Consider the following 23,705-nt stretch of genomic DNA (forward strand, 5'->3'; position numbering starts at 1 on the left):
GTCAAAATTTTAACAATGAAAAATTACTGTATAATTAAGCTTAAAATGTATTAAATTTAATTAATTTCTTATTAAGTATTGTTACAAGACTTACATTTGCACGACCCATTTTACAAAAATAAAGCACAAACATATTTGCCAAATTATTTGCAAATATGTTTGTGTATTTGCCAAACATACCACCTCAACCACTTAATCAGCCATAGCTATTGATTTGGCCCAATCATTTAAGGTTACTGATATTGAAGGGTAAGCTGCAATAATACCTTTCTATGGAATGCAGCAGAAGGACCAAGGTCACTCACCTCTGGCATGGGATTTGTGAGAGACTTTGCCCGCCTGCACAGGCAGGACTGTACATGGTAAAGGTCCCAGAAAGATATTGGATTGTGCTCTTGTGGTCTGACAAGTTTCTCAGGTTGTTTCTGTGGAGTAAAGCCAAAATTTGTTAAAACAGAGTTTTCCAGACCCAGGAAGCTGTGTGCTACAGTAAGTGTGTCAGAGAAACCTGTTAGTTTCTTGAGCAGTGGTTGCTGGATGTTTCCTCTGTGCTTTTGAGTTACAAAGCACTCTGAGGAGAAAGGGGACAAGTGAATAGGACTGGGTGAATATGAAACCTTATAAACCCAATTGAAGAAGGGAGACAGTATAATGCTGCAGACTGGTTTTCTTGCCTTTTAATTAAAATCTTTGTTAAAATAGCATGCCTGTATGTAGGGTGTTTTCCAACAGGTGTGCTGCAGAATTTTGGGAATGTTGCAGCTGAGAAAAAATTAGAAAAGTTTTGTGATTTTCTTAGCATGCAGGGAACTGAGTTCTTAGTCTCTACCCAGTCTCCTCACTGCCGCTTCTCACTTTTTGTAACTGGTGTTTGTGGACAACTGTCTCATGTTGCTACTGTAGGTACCAGGAAGGCAACAGCAGGGCTTGGCCTGTAGCAGCTTTGAAGGCGATCCAGTGAAAAAAAAAACAGCTCAGTCAAAGTTTAATACAAATTTGCTGTGGGAGTAGAAATTCTGATGATTTCTGAAAGTTGATTTTCTAAAAAAGACCTAACATTTTAACAAAGACTTTTTTAAGCAACTTCATTTATGTTAAAGGAGTGCTTTTTCATTCTGCAGGTGTCAGCAACATTTAAAAATAAAAAAATCAAATTCTATAAGAACATAAGAGTTTACAAATAAGAGGAGGATATTTGACCCATCTAGATCCAAAAATCTCACCCAGCTGTTTATTGAAAGAGTCCAGAGAATTTGCTTCCACAACATATTTGGGTAGCCTGTTCCGCACTTAAGATATGCTGCTTTTCTTAGTTTTAAAGGCACTTTAAATGTAGTTTCCACTTGTGTTCTAGAGAACAGTCTCTAACAACCACTGCCACCCAAAAAACATCTTGAGTAAATTGAAAACCTTTTTAGAATTATATTCTTTTATTTTAATTTGCGAAGTCCATAACCCATAAAGTCTATTAACAGCAGAAAATGGTTCAGTTTGTGTGAGTGTCTGGGTCTGTACGTGTTCCGGCCACGGTGTTCCCTAACTTGCTCTTCATATTGCTTGCCGGCATAGTCTCCCGCTCACCTGTGACCCTGTATTGGATGAAGCTAATGTACTGTAGAATACTCAATGAAAAGTATCTTGAAACTGGTCCAAGTGATTATAGATGAATAATTGCTGACACTTATATAGCTCTTTTCTGGACACTCCACTCAAAGCACTTTATAGGTAATGGGGACTCCCCCCCACCACCTCCAATGTGCAGCGCCATCTGGATGATGCGATGGTAGCCATACTCCGCCAGTACGCTCACCACACATCAGCTATTAGTGGGGAGGAGAACAGAGTGAGGAAGCTAATTCATAGATTGTGATTGTCAGGAGGCCAATGGGAAATTTGGCCAGGATGCCAGGGTAACATTCTTACTCTTTTCAATAAACTCCCTGGGATTTTTATTGACCACAGAGAGTCAGGACCTAGGTTTCATGTCTCGGCAGACATATAGTATGTACGCCTTTTATAGTATAGTTTCCCCATCACTCTACTGGGGCATTAGGACCCACAGAGACCGCAGGGTGAGCGCCCCTTACTGGTCCCACTAGCACCTTTGTTTTTCCGTCCAGGTACCAGCCAGGCTCACACCTGCTTAGCTTCAGTGGCCTTCCAACTGTGAGTTGCAGGGTGATATAGTTGCTGGCTTCATAATATTAACATTGATATTAACAATAGTTAAAAAATATTACTTTAATTACATGTAAGGTTGTGGAAATGATAGTCAGACCTAAATTAGAGGATTATTTCAATGGTAATGAACAAACTCTAGTAATGAATGCAGTGGATTGTATAATGTGGTATTTGTATATTTTCAGAATGTTTTGATAAAGGTCCACATAAAAGATAGCTGCATGTATTTTGATAGCCCATGCCCATGCCCCAGCCCATGAGAACTCCATCCCTGCAGTAGGCTCGATTATTCTGTTCTAGGGGGAGCTCGTGTACTGTTAAAAATGGATTCAGCTCTAACCTGATTTTCAGTAATCCCTTATCTCCCTCTGTCTCGTTTGTGAAACTCTCAAAACTCCTCCCTGGAATTTGCTGTTAGGCCCTCGTAATTGCTAATTTTCACAGTATTTCACAGTTTCTCCTTCCACTCACCTCAGATGGTCTTTCCTTTTTTGTGGCGTTGGTTTGTTTCTTTTTTTACAATGATTTTGCAGTACAGGGACTCCTATTACAGCACCAGGAAAGACTTAGTGTATCTTATTGAATCGCTTGTTCTGTTCTGCAACTCCTGCTGATCCAGTTAGTCTCTGGAAGGCAGCCAAGCCTGTCACACTTCTAAAGGATGACATCACTCTTTTATGTAATGTTGATTATTTTTACAGAGGATGCCCAGTGAACATGCCACACAAGACATCAAGGTTTTTATTGTTGTATCATTACAACATTACTTTACAATGTATGCATTTAGTGTTGTGCTTTTACAACATGCCATGAGTAGCATGGTTGTCTCTGGTTTACTTGCTTTCCTGTATATCAAATACACACTCCAGATCAGTGGCAATGTTGGGATACAAGGTCATAATTGGAAAATACAATCAATTTCATTTAAGATGTTGGACAGAAAACACCTCTGTACAGAGTTGTAAGGTTCTGGAATACAGTACCCAGCCTAGTTGCTTCACTTGGCTTCTAAGCAAACACAATGAGCCAAATGTTCTTTTGTATTCTCTTGTCTCTACAGACTGGACTTTTAAAGATAAGGTCATTTAATATTCAGCTAGTTTTCCAGTTTGGTGTCACTGTTTTAATTATTTTGCTATACACAGTGTATGGGGAAAAAAGTTGCCACTGTAATTTATGGTGTCAATTCAGTTGTTGTTCTTTATGTGTAAAGTTATCAATTTCAAGTTTTTGAAAAAGGATGACTTCTATAAATGTGTCTTGTTCCCTCTTCATCATTTCATTTTGGAATTTTCATCACAATAATCTGTCACCCAGATATTTTTTATTATCCAGGTACTCTGGCAGAGAATAATGCAGACACTTGAATGTGTAGCATGTTTTCTGAGACAGTGTATCTGTCAATGCCTAACCTTACTGACAATAAATGCTTTAATGCAATGAGGTGTGATAGTGTCAGATGTAATAGGAAGCTGCCTGAGCACCGGCAGAATGCTTGTTGTTTTCTGTGCTGGTGTGTAGTCATCTGCCAATGTCTGTTCTCTAGTAAACGTGAGAATCCTTTCGTGGATCCAAGTAAATGAACCCCGTCTGCAGGCACATGGGGATCTTTAAAGCGCAGCCTTGATTAGCCTCCGGTGTGATATCTGCACATTCCCACACGCTGTGGAGTGGGGAGTGCAGTTGGAGGTGTGGTGTGTCACATACCCTCCCCCTCAGCTTGGAGAGAATCTCCTAAGCATCCTATTGATGTTGTCGGGAGAGGACATCCGCATTTTGGTGGGCAATCCCCGCCCGGTGTTACCACAAAACGATAAGGTTGTAGGGCGAGGAACCACCTGGTCACCTGGGCATTTTTCTCCTTATTAGATTTCATCCAGGTGAGGGGTGCATGATCCGTTATGAGGTGAATTCCATGCCCAACGGGTAATACCTCAACATTTCAATTGCCCACTTAACTGCCAGATACTCCTCCACAACTGCATACTTTTGCTCCCGGGGCAGTAGCTTCCTGCTCAAGTATATGACGGGATGTTCTTCACCATTAAATTCTTGCGATATGACTGCCCCTATGCCGTTTTCAACCTCTGTTGAAAGTTCGGGACCCTTAGGACTGGATCCTGGCATAAAGTGACTTTGAGGTTCCTGGGTCCAGCGCACAGTCTGGGGAGCTTTTGGGCGCGTGAAATCCGTCGGGTGCAGCCCTCTCGGCAAGGCTGGGAATAAACCGCCTGTAATAATTTAACAGCCCCAAGAACACCTTGATCTGGGTTTTTGTTTTTGGTACTGGCCAGTCTTGGATGGCCTCGTTCTTATCTAACTGAGGCCAGATTTTTCTCTCTTCCACAATGTACCTGAGGTATCTGGTGGATGCGAACCCGAACCAGCTTTTCTTCGGGTTAATATGCAGACCTGCCTCCTTCAGTGAAGAGAGGACAGCCTAGCAATGTTCCATGTGTCCGGGCCAAGTTTCACTAAAAATTGCGAAGTCATCCAGGTAGGGGGCCGCATAATGGAGATTTGGTCTCAGAAGCCAGTCCATCAGGCGTTAATGGTGGCGAGGGCTCCATGGAGTCCGAAGGGTAGGACCTTGTATTGGAAAAGCCCCAGAGGAGTTGGAAAAAGCAGTCTTTGGCTCTGTCAGGTTCAAAAGGGGGATTTGGCAATATCCTTTCCTATGGTCTAGGGTGGTGATGAATTTGGCCTTCCCCAGCTTCTCCAGGAGCTCATCTATCCGGTGCATTGTGTAGGCATCAAAACGGGAGATGTCATTTAGTTTCCTGAAGTTGTTGCAGAAGCGCCAGGAGCCGTCAGGTTTCAGGATGAACACAGTGGGGCTGGACCAGGGGCTGTGGCTTTCCTCGATGATGTCCAGCTCCAACATCCTCTGGACTTCCTTTAGGATCTCCTCATGCTTCGCTTCGGGTACCCGGTAAGGGGGAACCCGTGCAACAACTCCAGGGGGTGTCTCCACGTGATGCTGTACCAAGCACGTCCGCCCCGGCAGATCTGAAAAGAGGTGACGGTTCCGGTGCAGAGCGTCTGGGCTTCCTTGACCTGGTTGTGGGGGGGGAGAGGTTTGGAGAGAGGGAAATTAGGTCCACGGAGGAAGAGGGAGTGTCGCTGGACAGTAATGCAGGGATGGCCACTTCCGACGGGGGTTCTCTCCAAGGTTTCAGGGTGTTTACGTGATATATTTTTTCCTTTTTCCAGTGGTTTGGATAGTATACATTGTAGGCGACTACCCCGGTCCGTTCGCGGATTTCGTAGGGTCCCTGCCATCTCGCGTTAAGCTTGCACTCCGGTGAGGGCAGTAGCAGCATTATGCAATCCCCAGGGCAAAAAATCCTTTTCCGGGCTGAACAGTCTTAAAACCTTTTTTGTCTTGCGCTTGCTGAAGTGTTCCTCCACTAGTGGCCTCAACTGTGCAAGCCTGTCCTGAAGGGAATGGACATAGTTGAGCACATTGTGTGAGGACAAGCGCTGAGACTTCCAAGCCTCCCGGGCGACGTCTAGGATTCCTTGGGGTTGTCACCCATATAGTAACTTGAAGGGGGAGAACCCGGTGGAGGCTTATCCCGATAGTTTTAAGTTAGATTTTGCACCTCCATATCAGGGATATGTGGTCTAGGAGAGACAAAAAGCAATACATCAAGGGCATGTGCAATATTCAGATTTGTTTGTGTAACATTAGAATGGACTAAAAAGGCACTTAACAGTCTAACATATCTGAGTAGATTATGTTTTAAAAAATGCAAATGACTTTTTTTTTAAATTATTTTCTCATTTTCAGCTTCTGATGACTAAGTTTTTTTTCTAAAATCTGTTTTCAGTCTTTACTCTTTCAGTTTAGAGCTGTGTGTTGGTAAAGGTTTTTCAAAAGCTGCTTTCACATCCACTCTTCTGCCCGTACAACAGATTCAGTTAACTGTGAAAGTTTATTTGGCTTTTTTTTAAATCAGATATTGTTTTTTATAGGCTTCCCTATCAAAATGTTTCATTGCAGTTGTCTGAAGTATTTTGCAGTACTGTCACAATATTCCACAACCAGACTCTTCTACACAGTCACAGCCCACTAGGTGACATCAGAGCATTAAGTCTTGGTGCTAGTATTCCTGTACCCAATGGAGACAAGTTGTTTTGGTTTCAGTTGGATGCTTTTAATGCTTCTGACATCTGAAACCCTCCTGTGGGCTGCATGATTGCAACGCTGTAAATACTTCAACTTTGCACATAAATTATATGAAACAGCCTGCTAAATCTGGGAAGCTGTGATCTGCACTTGAAGTTTCCAACAGTTCCATGTGGAGACAAAGTGGTATAAAAGTCTTTTGGCTCTGTAAAAAAAATTCAGCGTCACTTAGGATCTTTTCATTTTAATGTCATTTCCTGCTTCTGTAAGCTGTCAAACCTAATGGCTTTTTAGTATAATGGCATCAGTAATCAACAGGTTAATCTCTGCTGTAAAATCTTGGAGCCAGACTGATGACTGTCAGAGGTGGTGCTACTTGGAATATAGTCTTACAGTTCCTGGCATTTTACAGAAACTCATTTCATTAATTGCTTAAGTTGTGCCCTTATCCGTGGCGACTTACTATGTATATGACATTTACTGTGGGTAAGTACAAAGACCACAAAGGAAAATAAGTTCAACATAACCTGGAAGTGAACTTCTATCTGAAATAGTAAAATATAAAACAGTGAATATATAAAGGAATAATGAAAACAGAATGATGAGGTGTATTCCCTGTTTATGGTAAATACTGTAAGGGGACTTAGCAAATCCATAAGAGAACTTTAGAGAATGTTAGTGCACTATGGTGTGAGAGGGAGAAATGTTTGTTTGTGTAACAGAAAGGACTAAAAAGGCACTTAACAGTCTAACATATCTTAGTAGATTATATTTTTTAAAAATGCAAACGACTACTTTTTTAACAATTAATTTCTCATTTTCAGCTTCTGATGACTAAGTTTTTGTAAACTGTAAACTGTATTTACAAAGTGAGTGATCACAGATGCTGTATGAACACCTGAAAAATAGAGATTGGAATGCTCTAACTCCTGTGGGTCGTTCTTTTCACCACTGAAGATGATGGTGTAGGATAAATGCTCTATGGGAGTGGTTATCAAGTGGTACGCAGAGGGCCCCCAGGTGGTACGCCAGGTGATCCTGGAAATTTGTTGTGTGCACTGAAAAATTGGGAAATAAAAATTGTATAATTAAAAATTATGTAAAATGTTCATCTGTAATTTACTTAATCAGTTTCAGAAAGCTTGAGACGGGTTTTCATATTTTCTATTTTAATAAAATTAGTTTGTGTCAAATACGCAGCCTACGTACTTAGCTACGTTGTTACAGTGGGCGCTTATACTTGAGTGTTCATACTCCTGTTGAGCTTTCAGAGACACAGCTTAGCATCACATTCACCAACAGAACAAGTGATCTAAAATTAATACCTTGCAAAAATCGAGTATTATGTCATGGCTGAAAGGAATAGACGCCAACAGTACTGACACTAGCTCCGATAGGTCATGCACACCTGTTGAGAATGAGGAGGATTATACAGTACATCAGCCACTAGGATTACCATATTTGAACATAAAAAAAGAGGATACCCTGAGAAACGTTCCTTTTGCCTTATCTGGGAAGGGGGTCAGGATGGAGAGGGTTTACAAAATATCCCATGTTATATGTTCATTAGTAAAGTAACTGTGATGATGTTTAACTGTGTGAAATGCAAAGACCTCTGCTGCAATAACAGCATCCACTGTTTTGCTGCCAGATTTTACAAAAGAATCTGTTAATTTGGTTGACGAACTCTTTCCTCTAATTGCCTTTTTGTGTTTGTCTGAGTCAACATGAGCTTGCAACATGAGATTGCAAGTCAAGTACACCTTTATTTTTTAATTCTACTGTTAATTTACACTTTTGCTTTGGCATTGTGTTTCAGGGTAGGAAAATGAGAAACAAAATAGGGAGTCTTTCGAGGGAATGCTTCTGCACTGTACAGAGTAAAGACCCTGATGTTGACGGCCGATTTCGCTCTCTCTCATGACATAATCATACACGTACAGGACGAAAACGGAATGACAGTGGGTTGCGAATTGAACTACAGATGTTTAGAAGTTCTCCCTCTTTCTAACCATCTTTCTAACTTTTGCTAATTTTTCTTCATGGTGAAAATAATGGGATTGAAATCCCAGACATATTTCTGGATATTTCAAAATTCCCCCCGGATGGAGATATGAGGATCAAAATAGAAGGCATGGCTGGGAAAATCCAGATGTGTGGTAACCCTATCGTCTACCAACACTAGCTCTTCTGGTGAACCTGACACGACTAGTGTCTACGCTGCTAGTGTTAGTGTAGGAGAAATGGCTACAAGGCGGTACGATCCAGATTAACTAAGTGCTCAGTGCTATTTTTATTATATGTGAGTGTGCATGCTCATGTTGGTCATTGAGATTTTCTGTAGTGAGAAGATGACTTGTAGGAGGTACTTAGATGCTTTGGTTTGATCAGGGATGGTACTTGGTCCAAAACGTTTGAGAACCACTGCTCTATGGAAATAGAAGACCAAAGAGGGGGGGACAGAATGTCTAGAACAGAGAAGTAGAGAGGACGAGAGGGGGTTTAGAGGGAGATGAGAGAAGACGGGCAGGAGCAGTGTGGTTGAGACAATGGTAGATGAGGACAAGGGTTTTGAATTGGATGTAGTCAAAGAATTGGATTGAGAAAAGAGAGAAAGAGAAAAGACAAGGTGAACTTACATGTTTGGATGAGCTGGAATGGAAAGATGGTTATTGGAGAGAGGTCTGCCAAGCAGGAGTTACTGTTGTCTCAGCAGGACAGGACCAGGATGTGTTTTAGAACTGCAAAATAGCTGGTAATGAGCAAACATGTCCTGCAAATGTTGCTTGTGACAAAGCAGTAGGAATATGGCAGTGAAGGAAGGAGTCGAGAGATGCCAAAGTTCCTGGCATTGAAAAAGAGGAAAAAGGTAGCAGGTACAGCATCGAGAGGTCTGTGGAAGAAAAGGAGGTCAGACTTTGAGGTTATGTTAAAGATGGTTAGATTGTATCCAGAAGACAAACAGAAAAATGGGAAAGGGCATGTGTGTCAGTGAGATGGAAATTTGGGATTTGAGCATCACCAGTATTAAATTGACACGAAGAGATAAGAGGACCAAGACAACAGGTTCTCTCATGAATATCAGATCAGTGGGACTGAACATGAATATGTGATCTATGAAAACAATTAACTCTTTTTCCTGTCCATAGTCACCAATAGTACAGGATTACATAGGTGAAAATTAACTTCAGTAACAACCAGAATAGAAAACGGGAGGCACTGCTGGAATCAACTCCCTAGGTGGTTCTGGTGTCCATGGGGATCTTTTAGAAGTGATTTGTGTTCTTGTGTCTAGTTTTCTTTAAGAAAGATCATACATGGCATTCTAGGTTTGTAGGATAATTTGAAAATGTAAGTTTTAAATATTGAAAATGATGTGATTTGAATTGTCCAGGACTGTCTGCATGGTCATTTGCTCTGTAATTGTGATATGCCAAAAAAAAACTGTAACAAAATATACAATACAGTGTCTTTCCATGCAAAGAACTTAAAAATGTCAGTGGTAGTGAAACTGTTGTGTACACTGTACTTTCGTGGTGCTTAGAGTGCCTTTTCAATTAATCTTTTTTTAATTTGTTACACATTATGCAGTATGATTTCAGTATGCTTCCAGTACACAGTCAGTATTTAGTTTAAAGTTTGCTTCTAGTCTTCCTATAGGTTTTAACTTCATATTATATAGTCTGTAGAGGGTAGGGGTGGGGTGTAAATGGTGTCGGTAACTTGTTAATGTATTTTCTACTGCAGCAGCATCAGTGCTGTGTGGGGTGGAAGGCTGCCGTGAGGTGAACTGTTGAGTTTACAAGTCAGAAGAGATTAAAAGATCATGTTTCTGCGTTCCAGCTGGAGATCAAGTTCCTTGTGCTTGGACCAGTAGTGAAGTCCGAGTGTCCAAACCAATAGCCCACATGTTGTTCGGAGACGCACAAATGAAGCCTGGTTCATTTTGCAGCCAGATGAAAAAATAAACTGAACATGTGGCAGGGACATGGCTTTTCTTTATTGCCAAACAGTGCCTCTTGTCTTTAGGAAAGAACAATTATTTGCTGCTTTACAATTAGGATTGTAGTTTTGGTATAATCCCTGGGTTTCCCATTTCATACCTCTTATACTGTTGTTTATGCTTTTCATTTGTTTTTTTTATCCTCTTTCAGAAAATGTTCCATCTGAACTCTGGATACTTTCTATAAATCATTAAAGTTTTAAAAGGTGTACTTGTGATTTGGGAACAGTGTCCAAAGATGTTACAGCAGCAGAAAACATTTATTGGCAGCTTTCTAGTTCAACTAGTGCTAGATATAACCAAAGTGTAGTGGCAGGGCAAGTGGAGGACTCTTAATTATCAAAAGGCAAAATAATGTGACTCTGTAAAGATATGACTTGGAACTATGAATCTTGTTTCAAAATTTGCAACAGTTTCACTAAGAACTGGAACAGGACTTAACTTAGTTTAAATGTGTTCAAAATGTAAGTGTGGAACACTGAAGCTTAGTAACACTTAGGTGCTTTTCATTTCTCCCACCTTTCCATACACCTGTCAGGCCTTATTGTTTGGGGGGTTTATCAGTATGGATATTCAGTCCTGTTCTACACAGGAACAAAACCAGCACAGCATTCTGGTGTTACCAGACAACATTCTAGATTTGACTTTTCAGACATGCACAATGTAAGAGGTTTGTTTCCAGTACAATGAGCCTGTGAGCTCGGTGAAGTGCATTGTCTTGTCCCATCTATGGCAATTCTGTTTTTTATCAACAGTTTTCTTTTTGATGTTGGCTATCACATATTAATGGGGAGGAAGAGTTGGTGCACATTCTGAATAGCAGAAAAGCCATTGGTGATGATAATGTCAAATAAGTTCAGATTTTCTTTTGGGTGCTTGAAGATTAATTTAATGTTAGAATTGTCTTTGTGAAAATGTTATATTTACACATGTTCCACATGTTCTCTAATGTCAGCTTGCTTAATAAAACAATTCAGTGATATATTTTTTTTCAAAACACTGAGTTAAGTGTGCATTTAGACTATGCTTTTCCCTTTTATAACACTAGTAAAAGTGTGTTGCAAGATTTAAAATATTGTATGGTCCACAGCTTGTTCCAATTGTTTGCTGTAGATCTAATAACTGGTTTTGAAAGCATTCGGCACAGAAACTCTATTTTCCTTGTAATATGTTGCTGCTTAAAGTAAATTTTGCAGTTTCATAATTCTGCCGAACTTCCTTAGTCTACGGAGAAAGAATGGGCACTGCCGTGCTGTCTTGGCTACGAGGTTGGTGTGGTGGGTACAGGTTAGATTGTCTGTGATGTTGACACCTAGGAATTTGAAACTGTTGACTCTCTCCACTGCGGACCCGCTGATGTGAATGGGTGCGTGGTCTGTTCCTGTAGTCCACGATCAACTCCTTAGTTTTGCTGGTGTTCAGAGAGAGGCTGTTGTCCTGACACCATGCTGTCAGCGTCTACCTCCTCCCTGTATGTGGACTCATCACCGTTTGTGATCAAGCCGATGATCATTGTATAGTCTGCAAACTTGATGATTGAGTTTGTTTTGTTCCTGGCGACAGTCGTGGGTGAATAGGGAGTACAGGAGAGGGCTGAGTACACAGCCCTGCAGGGGACCGATGTTCAGAGTCAGGGTGGAGGATGTATTTGTGCTTACTCTCTCCACCTGCGGTCGGCATATCAAAAAGTCCAGGATCCAATTGCAGAGAGGGGAGCTTAGTCCACGGTCTTGGAGCTTGGTGATAAGCCTTGAGGGTATGATGGTGTTGAATGCTGAGCTGTAATCAACAAACAATATTCTCACATACAGTATGTTTCTTTCTTGTCTTGGTGTGAGAGGGTAGTGTGTAGAGCAGTGGTGATGGCATTCTCAGTTGATCTGTTTTCTCGGTATGAAAATTGCATTGGGTCTAAGGTGTCAGGCAGTAAGGAGGTGATGTGTTCTTTGATCAGCTGCTTGAAGCATTTCATGATGAATGTTAGTGCAATGCGGCAGAAGTCATTTAGGAAGTTGACTCTGGTTTACTTGGGGATCGGGACGATGGTGGTTTTCTTGAAGCAAGAGGGACCTTGCGTGAATTAGTCTTTTTAAAGACTTTGTACACATCAGCTCTGGAGACAGACAGTGGGTGTTCCCCCTGGTGAGTGTCCTGGTCGTCATAATAGTGTGATTCCAGTTTTACCCTGTAGTTATATTTGCTTTTTTTTATAGCTTTCTGAGATCAGATCTGGATTTTCTGTACATGTCCTTATCTCCAGAGTTTAAGGCAGGTGTTCTAGCTCCGAGTTTAGCTCTTACTTAACCATTTACCCACAGTTTTTGATTTGGGTATGTGCAAGTAATCATGGGGACCACATCTTCTTTATAACTAGTAGCATAGTCCGCATATAGATTAATGTCGTTCCCAGCAGTCAGTGGTGGCAGAGCAGTGATTTAGAATAGAGTCCGATTATTCTGACTGGTGCTGGTTGGTCCTTGTTGCAGACTTCTCCTGCTTGAGTTTCTGCCTATAGGCAGGGAGTAGCAGGATGGAGGTGTGATCGGATTTGCCAAAAGGACGGGGGAGGGCTTTGTAGCTATCCCGGAAGGGAGTGTAAACATTGTTCAACATGTTTGTTCCACGCGTCGGCAGTTTATATGCTGATGCAGGTTTGGCACGATTTTCTTCAGGTTTGTGCTATTGAAGTCCCCCACTGCGATGAATGCACCTTCAGGGTATGAGTTTTCATGTCTGCTTAGGTGTTCGTGTAGTTCCTCCGGAGCTCTTGTGGTGTTTGCCTGCGGTGGAATATACACCGCTGTGAGGATCACCAATGTAAATTCCCTTGGTAGATAGAACAGGTGACATTTTATTGTCAGCTGTTCAAGTTGTGGAGATCATGATGATGAAATAGTCTCCACAGCTGTACACCAGGAGTTATTAACCATGATGCACACCCCTCTGCCCCTGATCTTCCCCGAGTCCATTGTCCTGTCCTGACGATGGACAGAAAAATCTCTCGGGAGGATAGCGGTGTCCTGAATAGCTGAGTCAAACCAGTTTTGGTAAACACTAGCACATGGCAGTTTTTAATGTCCATTTAGAAAGCAAGCCTTGCTCTCAACTTGTCCAACTTGTTGTCAAGTGATTGAACATTAGCGAGCAGTATGCTCAGAAGTGGAGGGTGATTGCTGCATTGTCTAACCAAGACACCTGCCTGCTTACCTCTCTTCCTGCGCCGTTGCCGCTTTCCTCCAGGAAAAGGTACAGATAAGACTCCATGATCTGTGGGTGGGGGCATTGTCATCCTGGAAAACACCTCTCCCGGCAGGAAAGAAATGCTGCAACATAGGATGAAGATTGTTCAGAACAACTGAGTAGCAATTAGCATGAGGGGTTAAGGGAATTAACCCATACCAGGCCAGAAAAAAATTATACTGAAATCAAGGATGTGGAACACTGTGTCCCTCATTTACCAAGGACTATCCATTTCCTTTGTGTCCACTACTTTTATGTATGTGCACTGGAAAGATTGTGAACAATTACTATACTTGCACGAACAAAATTGAGATGTTGTGACCTACAGTATAATAAGTAAATTAAAGCTCTGCTTATATATTATCTTTTGTATCTTTATGTATATTATATTTTCTTAAAGGCTTCTTGGAAATCCTGCTCTAACTGTAAGCCTGGAAATACATTTTTGAAATGCATTACATCTTTTAGAGGATAAATAATATATTCAAATCTATTCCTTTTTTCTGTAGCTGACCAGAAGCAAATATTGAGAACATAGTTTAGATAGAATCAAGATGATTAAAGTCCCTAAGCCTCTGTATGACATACTGTACGTACAGGTAGTTCTTCATTTTATGTTTATACAGTTCAAGAAATCTTAAATCTAAGAAGGCCAGATGGAGTCAAATTTTCATGCAGGTTTTGCCCCACAATACTATAGTTTGTTTCTCTTTTATTCTGAGGCACAAAGAGGAATACATTTCTAGGCATTGTCTGTCAACAATACAAATCATGTTTCCCTTACAGTTCAGGTATTTATTTTTCTTTCACTTTTTTATTATGTTTATATTTCTCACAGACAGAGCAGAACTCTGAAAAAAGGCAATTTTCAGCAGCTCTCTACAGTAGATATTCCTCTTCTAGAGTAACAGATAAATACAGGTGAGGAATAAAAATAGCACTTAGTCTCCCTATAACCAACCAGGAGACACAATTAAAATTGACAAGATACTAGACATACATGCATAACATACAAATTCATGATTAAGGCTTGCAAACCTCCTATTATGGAATGTCAAGTTTGATCATTCAGTTGGTATGTTTGGAGGCTGTACTAAATCATCTCTGGACTTAATCTAGGTATTCAAAGTCAGCAGTTTATAACATGGCAAGAAGTTACAGCCAAATGCAGTCTGTCAGTGACAGACTTAAATCTGGTAGACCAAAGTAATGACACCTAGACAAGACTGAAACATCATCATATAGTTTAGCAGTGCAGATTAAAAGGGGAACTGCAGTTGCAAATCTGGGTTATTAAATCTTGGTAACAAAATAAATTAATTGACAGTATAGTGAACTTTATGAACTTTTGTGAAAGTACTGTAAGTCGCCATGTTGTCACGAACCCCTGGTCTCACCACAGATGAGAGTGCGAGTTCAGTTAGACTTGACAGCAGTGGATCACTTCCTCTTTAATGCCAAGTCAAGTTTTTGTGTAGACCAGGCTGGAGGCCAGGGAGTTTTGTGCAGTAAGTGATTGTTCATTTTTTGTGTACAACAGATCAGTCAACCGGAAGGTGCTAGTGTGTCGTCTAGGGAGGGAATTTGACAATTTCAGTGTGTGAGTGACCTCACTTGCTGCCCTTTGTGTGGGCTAATCCTCACCAGACAACACACATCTAACACACATCCTTGTATTGCTCATGAAATAATGGCTTTCTTGAGCAATGAGAATGTGATGCTGTGGATAATCTACCCTTCAGACTTGAAGGCATTGGCATAACATTTGGCATCTTGGCCTCATAGACAAGTGAATAGACAACAGCTTGTCTCTGCTCTACTAGAAGAATGCGACAGGTCCCCAAGATAGTATTAGCAATGTACTATGAAGAATGTGGTGCCAAACTACAGGTGTATTTATTGGATTGTTGGCACACATGCTACCTGCCTTTGAATTTCATAGCAGACACTCTCTTGATCAACCTTGTTAATTAAAAACATTAATTCTCACAGTTCGCCTATATACTGTATTTTCTGTTTAATTAAATGTCAGTGCATGTGCTACAAACATGATTATCTTTTTTCTGATAACTGTCTGCATTTGTTTTAGTTGTAATTGTTAAGTTTTTTTGATGCTCAGGATAATTATCTATGGCTATTCCAGGACACTGCTGACGTAGCTGTATCTCAGACACAACAGAAAACATATCTTATTTGTGAAATAAAATCTATGTTAAACCTTATTCTATTGGAGTTTAAGTTTTACATTTTTGGAAAGGGTATTCTGCATGCACGGTACATAGACAATAATTGTAGTTTAATTGTAGTAAGGTGGCACATCACAGTTTTCCCTCACTTATTTAATAAAATTGTGATTTCTTCCTCAGCTGGTAATTTAACTTTATGAACCCCTTTTCACAATGAGGAAGCTATGTGTTATATACCATTACAGGTACCATATTTTATTGTTATACCCCCAGGACTCGGGTTTGGCTGTTTCATTCCAGTTAAAGAGTAATTTAGAAAGTGTAACTGAAGAATACTTCTCAGATGCTGGGATTAACTGGAGTATTCATTTATTACTTTCATAAAATGAGGAAGAAAAGGAGTTGCTCCTCTGATTGTCAAAATCCATTTTTTCACTTAATTGTGATGGAGTTATAAACAGTTTATTTTGTTTCTCTTTGGACACTTTAAGCAAGCTGTAAGTAAAACTCTGGCCTTTAAAATGCATTGCCAGTTTCAAGGGTTTCTATAGATTTTTGACAAACCACATTGCATGCAGGCTGATACATCGATCTGAGCTAGTATAACTTAAATCTCTGAATGCTTTCAACTTGCTTTAAGAAGAAGAGTGATGGAGAAAAATATGCAGCAGACTGTGTCTCTGCACAGTGAAATGGTGCTCTTACCTATGCGTGTGATGGGGCAGGGTGTCCTGCGGGCTCTGGCGTCTTGTTGCGTTCTGGGGGGCCAGGCTACTGCCGCTGGGGAGAGGTGTTTTCCCAAGCAGCCCGAGCCGTGGGTGGTGCTGCTATTAATACTCCTGCCTCAGCTGCTGCCTGCTGAAATGCGTGCAGAGGGAGCTAGCAATATTCCAGAATTACACAGCGCTGGGAAAGGCACAAGCTACCCTTCCTACTGTCTTGAGCTCATAAATCGTTCATGCTTGCCCCAATTACTGAGTGATGGAGGGAGTGCATGGCAGGTCTTTTCCTTTATAGCCAAGCCCTGTTTTTTTCTTAAATGTTCTAGAAATTAGAGTTTACTGTGTAAGTTCAGGATATGTTCCAGAAGCAGCAGAGAGTCTCTCTTGGACAAATGGGAATATGCTTGGATACAGAGGGGAGTGCTTCCAGTGGCCCTGCATGGCAAATCAATCCCATCACGTTTCTTAATTAACTGAAGAGACCATAGTCATTTTTTTCTCTTTTATGTGACCTTGTAATGCTATCTGTGTTTATTTACACCTGCTTTGTTTCAATAGTGAGTTACTTGCAACAGAAATGGGAGTGATCTCAATGTCCAATTCCCATAGATGGAGAGTCAGATTATCCTCTGCTGGTCAGTCTTCTTCTATTGCAATAAAAGAGCCTTCATAGCAGAGTCTGCCACCTGCTCTTAAAGAAGCACAAAAAATATTTTATAGTGTTTCTATTGTATGGGAGCTGCAGACATCTTTACTGTGTACACTGTGAAGCCACTTTCAGAGACTATTTTGCATGGAATGTTAGAAATAACATTCATTATATACTGGAAATGCTCTGAATGACAGGCCATCTTATAATGAACATTTTGTGAACATTTGTGTCCTGTGCTTTTTGTGATGGAATAACCCAAAACTATACTTGTGGACTTCTGTAATGGATTTGAATTAATTAAAAGAAAAAGGGAGCACAGACCCTCCTGGCCCTTAGTGACGTGTATGTGTAGGATTGAGTCTGGCAGTGCAGTGAAGCTCTCTTTTTGTTGGTTGTTTGTGTAAAGTGGAGACCTACTTATTAATTAGCTCTAAAAATCTTCAACATTATCACCTGACACTACAGGGCTGCGAAGAACCAAGGACTAAATAAATATGTGGACAATTAATTCGAACCTCAGCCTGAGTTCCAAAGTGGCCTAAAAAGAGAGTTACGAATATGGGAAGAGGAGTTTCAGGGCAAGAGATGGGAGGAGGGGTCAGTTAGTTGGAGCGAAACTGGCATTTATATATAGCTGTATGTCTGTGCTGTCCGTTTTGCTGTCCTATCAGGTTACATCTTCACAGAGAGTATAATTCAGCCAGCAAGAAAAAGAGTAATGTGTCCTCCTTTTCCTCTCTCTCCTCTTTCAGTCAAGACTCTTCTTTTCCTTCAACTCCAATGTTTTTTGTTTTGGATTAACCAGGACTAAAGCCCTCCTATCTGGCTTTTTTAAAGTATTGAAAGACTAGGCTTCTTTTATCATTTCCAACAGCAGTACCCCCAGCGCTTGTGGAGACTAAAGGCTGCTTTTCTTTTCTGAAATTGTAACCTATGGGGATATTTAGCGTTAAATAAAGGAAGGGATTCATTTCAGAAGTGCTGTGCAGTGGCTTCATTCCTCAGTGCAGACCTCGTTTCAGACGACGCAGATCCCCTTGAAGCTGTGGGAATCATGGATATGAACTCGCTGGCGTTGGAGGCTAGCCTGGTACCTAAGAAGGCTGCCAACGGGACTCCACCAGCCCTGCCTATCAAACGTCCACCCAAGCCTGCCAAAAAGACTAAAAAAGCTGTTGTTTTCTTTGAGGTGGAGATCTTGGATGCCAAGACCAAGGAGAAGCTATGCTTCCTGGACAAGGTAAGAGCAATTTCCCGGCATTCTTTAATTTCACACTATAAACAGGTTAAACAAACTCAGTGACCACAAACACCTAATTGCTTGTGTTGAGAAGGAGAACTGTTTGCATTTTAAGTTTGTAGTTAAATGTATTACTGGTAAATCTCTTTAATAAATGCTAGCTTATCTACCAAGTGGATAATTTGTTGTAAGTTTTTATTGATAACAGACTTGCCTTTTTTTACTTGCTGGCAAACTGAACTTGACCCTTTAACTTCAAAAATTATTCTGTGAGACTTACTAGGTTGCTAGATGTCAGTGTGATCCTACAGAAAAGCTGCATGGAATGAAACATTGTTTCTGTGTGCTGACAGTCCTTTGAGACAGTTTCTCTGTTTAAATTCTAAAAGAGGCAAAAGAAATTGGAGGCATCTTGTAAATTAAGTAAATATATTAACTTCATGTACTGTACTGGTAATGATATTCTGGTTTAACGTCTTGATTGTCCTTGATAGATTCTCTTTGTTAAGCAGAATATATCTTGTTTTTAGAGAATGTGCAGATTGTTGAGCCTGAGAAGTGCAGATACACCCATCATCCTTTGTATAATGAAAAACTTCCTCATTTATATCCGAGATTCATCCTGTCTCAGATCCCTACTTTATTAATTTGTGAATTAGGTCTCTAGATTAACACTGTCAGTGTTATTCAGGGTCTTTAATACTTGTCTGTTTTCCTTATAATCTTCTTTATTCAAAACTGAAGACATTTAGTTTGTCTATGTGTATGACTTACCTTCAGACCAGGAATTAATCTTGTCATCTGTGAGCCCTTCCTAGACTCCAGATCACTGGTTTCAGAGTCTGTAGTATATTGCACCATGCGCTAACCATAATAGCAGTCTCTTGTCAGCTGTAAAATACTTGTTTCCATTTTTTTATTTTTTTAATCCCCCCCAATTTCTGGACCTACTCCTGTGTGTACAGTATGTCAGCAGTGGACATTCAATGAAGATGAGTGCCCTTGAAATCCCATAGCAAATCTGATTTTGAACTACACTGCAGCATCTTTAGAAACTTACCACAAAACTTTTTCACTGCAACAAAAAAATAAATTTGTTACCTTTTATATCGATGTAATTAATTTTAATTAATTTTCTGAATCAAAGTGGGGAAAAAATGTTTCCAATCCCATCCATTTTCTTAAAACTTTTTTCAGTTCAGGGTCATAGGGAAGCTGGAGAATAGGCTGGCAAACAGCAGGCATAAGGCAGAGTACATTCTGGGTGGAATACCAGTACATCACAGGGCAGACACAGATATGCACACACTTGCACATAGAGACTATTTTTCCAGAAGCCAGTTAACCTACCAGTGTGTTTTTGACTGTGAGAGGAAACCGGAGCAAAACATGAACATGCGAACATGGGGAGTACATACAAACTCCAGGCAGATACTCATCATTCTCCACCAAAAAACGAGGCGTGGTTATTCTCATTCATAAGAATCTCCCATTTACAGTCAACTCAACTTATGTGGATAATGAAGGTAGAGTGGTAATAGTTAAAGGATTACTATATGGGGAAGAAGTGGTGATAGGATGTATATATGCCCCTGATGAACAATTCTTTATTGATGTGTTTGGACAATTCACTATTATGGATTGTAACAATATTATCCTTGCAGGAGACTTTATTTTTTCCTTCTGTCCTAGGTTAGATAAGATGCCATCTGCTAATGTACCATCATCTAAAATGTACAAGGAAGTGACAGATTTATGCAGCGAAATAGGTGTTATTGATATATGGAGATTCTTCAACCCAACTGCTAGGGGTTTCACCTTTTACTCCTCACCACATCAAACAGCTTCTCGTATTTACCACGTCCTGCTATCCAGCCATATGGCCCATCTAGTAACAGATATAGGTATTGATCCAATTACAATATCAGATCATGCTGCTGTGACAATGAGTGGAGCGCTCTCTTGTATGGAGACTAAATCCATTTAATCTGCTGGATGATGAATTCAGAAAGTTCCTCAATGAACAAACAAAGCTATATTAACAGTGCAATGACATTGAAGAAACTGATCCTAGGGCAGTATGGGAGGCTTATAAAGCTTACATGAGAGGTATGATAATTTCTTATACCAGTAAAAAGAAAAAGAAATGAATCTCTTTGCAATTAGCACTCAAAATCAAAATTGGAAGAAGAGTTTTACACTGCTTAATCTGAGAAAATTCTAATTGAAATTAAAGAAGCTGGGTCACAACTTAATAACCTAGTGACAAAAAAAGCTGAAAGAGATGTTCTATATGCAAGACAGCATCTATTTGAAAAGGGCAATAAACCAAACCGCCTCCTTTCAAGATTGGCAAGGATGGCACCATCCAAAAATTTCATTTCTGCCATTAAAGATGAGAATGGCCAGCAAACACTGGAAATAAGAAAATAAATGGCATTTTTAAGAATTTGTTTGAGAAGCTATATACTGTGCTCTTTAGGAGAGCACTTTTTTAAAAGGCATAGACATTCCTCAAATCAGTGATACACAGGAGGAACTTCTAAATAAACCTATCTCCAGTAAAGAGATTAAAACAGCTATCATATCACTACAGTCAGGAAAGACACCAGGACCGGATGGCTACCCTGTAGACTTTTTTTAAATATTGAAGAATCATATCTGTAACATTTATCTCAAGGCCATCAATAAATCTATTAAAGAATCTTCCCTACCAGAATGTATGAATATTGCCAACATAACAATTATTCACAAAAAAGGAAAAGATCCTGAACTATGTAGCTCATATAGACCCATAAGTTTACTAAATGTTGATATAAAAGTGATAGCTAAAATACTGGCAACACGCTTAGAGAGAATAATGACAAGCATTATTGACCCAGACCAGACAGGGTTTATTAAAGGAAGAAACTCATTTAATACCAGGAGATTGTTTAACATAATGCACCATCTTGACCAGCTACAGGTTTCAAGCCTCCTTGTGTCGACGGATGCTGAGAAAGCCTTTGATAGAGTGGAGTGGGAATATATGTTTGATGTTATGAGGACATTTCTTCACCTAAGTTATTATATAGTGCACTTAAAGCCACAATACAAACTAACGGTTTCATCTCCCCCCCCCCCCCCATTCAGGCTGCACAGGGGCACACGGCAAGTTTGATGATGTTATAATGACAGTAACAGACCCTATTCACTCCCTACCTGAAATTATTGCTGGTATAAAAATGTTCTCAACCATATCAGGCTATAAGGTCAATTTCAGTAAATCTGAGATTATGCCTTTAGGGAACATGGGAAAAGGAGAAACATCTATTAAACCATTTCACTGGAATCCTAAGGGTATCACATACCTTGGGACATCCTGAAAATATAAGACCTCTCCTGATACACTTAAAGGATAACATGAACCGGTGGACAAATTTACCAATATCTTTCCTGGGCAGAATTAATCTGGTAAAGATGATAAAATTGCCTAAACTTCTCTATCCTCTATCTATGATATTCGCTCCCATGACTAAAGCTGACATAAAGGATCTGAATAAAGGAATATCAACATGTATGGATAGGAAAAAAAACAAAAATAAAATATAAGACTTTGCAGTTACCCAGGGATTACGGTGGATGTGCATTGCCAGATCTGAAATACTATACCTGGGCAATACAAGCAAGAATCCTCCAGCAGTGGATTCATGCACCACCAGACTCTACCTGGGTGGATATGGAGGCTGGACATGGTAAACCAGCCTCTCTTGTAAACCTCTTAGGCAGGAAAATGACTAATGTACCCCCACTAGCTAAAAAGAAGCCTTTAATAATAAATGTACTGAGAACATGGAGCAAGGTAACTAAATTCTTTAGTTATTATCCCTCTCTTTATATGCTATTTTCACTTGTGGGTAACCGGACCTACCTCCTGAAAAGACATGCTCCCACTTTACTAATTGGCAAACAGCAGGTATACATAGAATTTTTGACTTATTTGAAGGGGGTGTATTTAAATCATTTGAGTGTGTTCAAGCACAATATAATATACATGAAAAGAAATTAAATTAAATATCTTCAGATCAGGCACCATGTGAGTACCAAGAATTGTGGTCTTGATTTATTCAGCAGCTCGCACACTATAGAAAAAATCTTTCTAAAGAATGGGAACTCAAAGAAATTTCTATCCACGTTTTACACTTTCTTGTCTAGACTTCCAAAAATCTTTACAGACAACCTGGAGCCAGGAACTGAGGTCCTGTATAGATGATAACACTTGGAAAACTATTCTTTCATTGCCTTCAACAATCTCTGTCTGTAACCGGTATAAAGAAATGCAGTACAGTTTGTTACATAGAGCATATACTGTATCTCCACAGATCTATAACAAAATTTAGCACAGGCACATCACCTAACCTGTGGGAATGTACATATGTCCAGAGGTTTTGGTGGGAGGTATGTAAAAAAATATCTTTGATCTGTGTAATACAGTTAGATCCTCATCCTCTCACGTGCATCTTGGGAGTCTTGCCTGTTCAGCTGCTGAACCATAGGGAAGTAGTCCAGTCTGTTATGATGCTGGCAAGAAAGGCAATCATGATCAGGTGGGTGGGTGACGAGCCTCCCTCCGTAGCTCTCTGGGAATTACTAATAAGAAACTTGATCTCTTTGGAAAAGTTAAGATTCATCCTAAAAGATGAGCTGGACCGTTTTAAAGATTTGTGGGATAAGCCTTTGAGAGCATGAGGTTTGAAAGGGTAGCTCAGTACTTACTCCTAAGCCGTTATATATAACTATGCTATAACCTTTATGCATTTAAATGGTAAACTCTGATATAGCTGCGACTGTACCTGTTTTTGTTTATTTTTTTTCACTCTTTTTTTTTCTTAATTCATTGTTAAAAAAATGTAAAGTTTTATATTACTTTAAGTTAATTTGTCTCAGTTCTTAAGCTTGACTGAAATTTGAGGATGGAACACAAAAAGTTGTATTATTGTAAGTAATTACAGTATATATGTGCAGAAATACCCAGAAATAAAAGGTGACATTCCATAACTTTGCCTCATTTTCATCTTAAATTTGAATTGCTTGAGTATACAGCAAAAATGGCACTTTTGGTGACACTGTACCAGTATACTGTATACAGTGGTGCTAGAAAGTTTGTGAACCCTTTAGAATTTTCTGAATTTCTGCATATATTTGACCTAAAATGTGATCAGATCTTCATCTACAGATGCAACCATTCAAAGCGCGTGGCACAGACACGTACCAGGGGTAATTGGCTACGTCATCATGCATCGACGCGCAATACCGCGGTACGTGATTGGTTGACCGACAGGGGCACTCATGGTGCGTTGGTTGGTCGTA

At 40.0% G+C, this 23,705-nt stretch overlaps 1 protein-coding gene and 1 long non-coding RNA gene across 5 annotated transcripts in view; one reads left to right on the plus strand and one right to left on the minus strand.

The window, feature by feature from the left end:
• Positions 1-23,705, plus strand: part of tecrb (trans-2,3-enoyl-CoA reductase b) — a 52,433-nt gene that overhangs the window by 3,200 nt on the left and 25,528 nt on the right. Inside the window, exon 2 of one of the 2 annotated variants that reach the window (XM_015349571.2) lies at positions 18,306-18,356. In XM_015349571.2, the coding sequence (XP_015205057.1) occupies positions 18,306-18,356 (51 nt within the window). Of the gene's footprint in view, positions 1-17,797; positions 18,357-23,705 lie in introns of those variants that run through there. The other variant, XM_006631834.3, reaches the window with a different exon arrangement.
• On the minus strand, positions 312-16,578 carry LOC107077651 (uncharacterized). Of its 3 annotated transcripts, none has more exons than XR_001478655.2 (3): positions 16,448-16,578; positions 13,524-13,639; positions 312-425 (listed from the first exon to the last, which is right to left on the minus strand). It is a non-coding gene; the product is annotated as an uncharacterized lncRNA (long non-coding RNA). The 3 variants fall into 3 exon arrangements; XR_011191149.1 differs by lacking the exon at positions 312-425 and adding an exon at positions 2,913-5,808; XR_001478654.2 differs by lacking the exon at positions 312-425 and adding an exon at positions 10,077-13,096.

Source organism: Lepisosteus oculatus, chromosome 11, assembly GCF_040954835.1.
Source record: "Lepisosteus oculatus isolate fLepOcu1 chromosome 11, fLepOcu1.hap2, whole genome shotgun sequence".
NCBI lineage: Eukaryota > Metazoa > Chordata > Actinopteri > Semionotiformes > Lepisosteidae > Lepisosteus > Lepisosteus oculatus.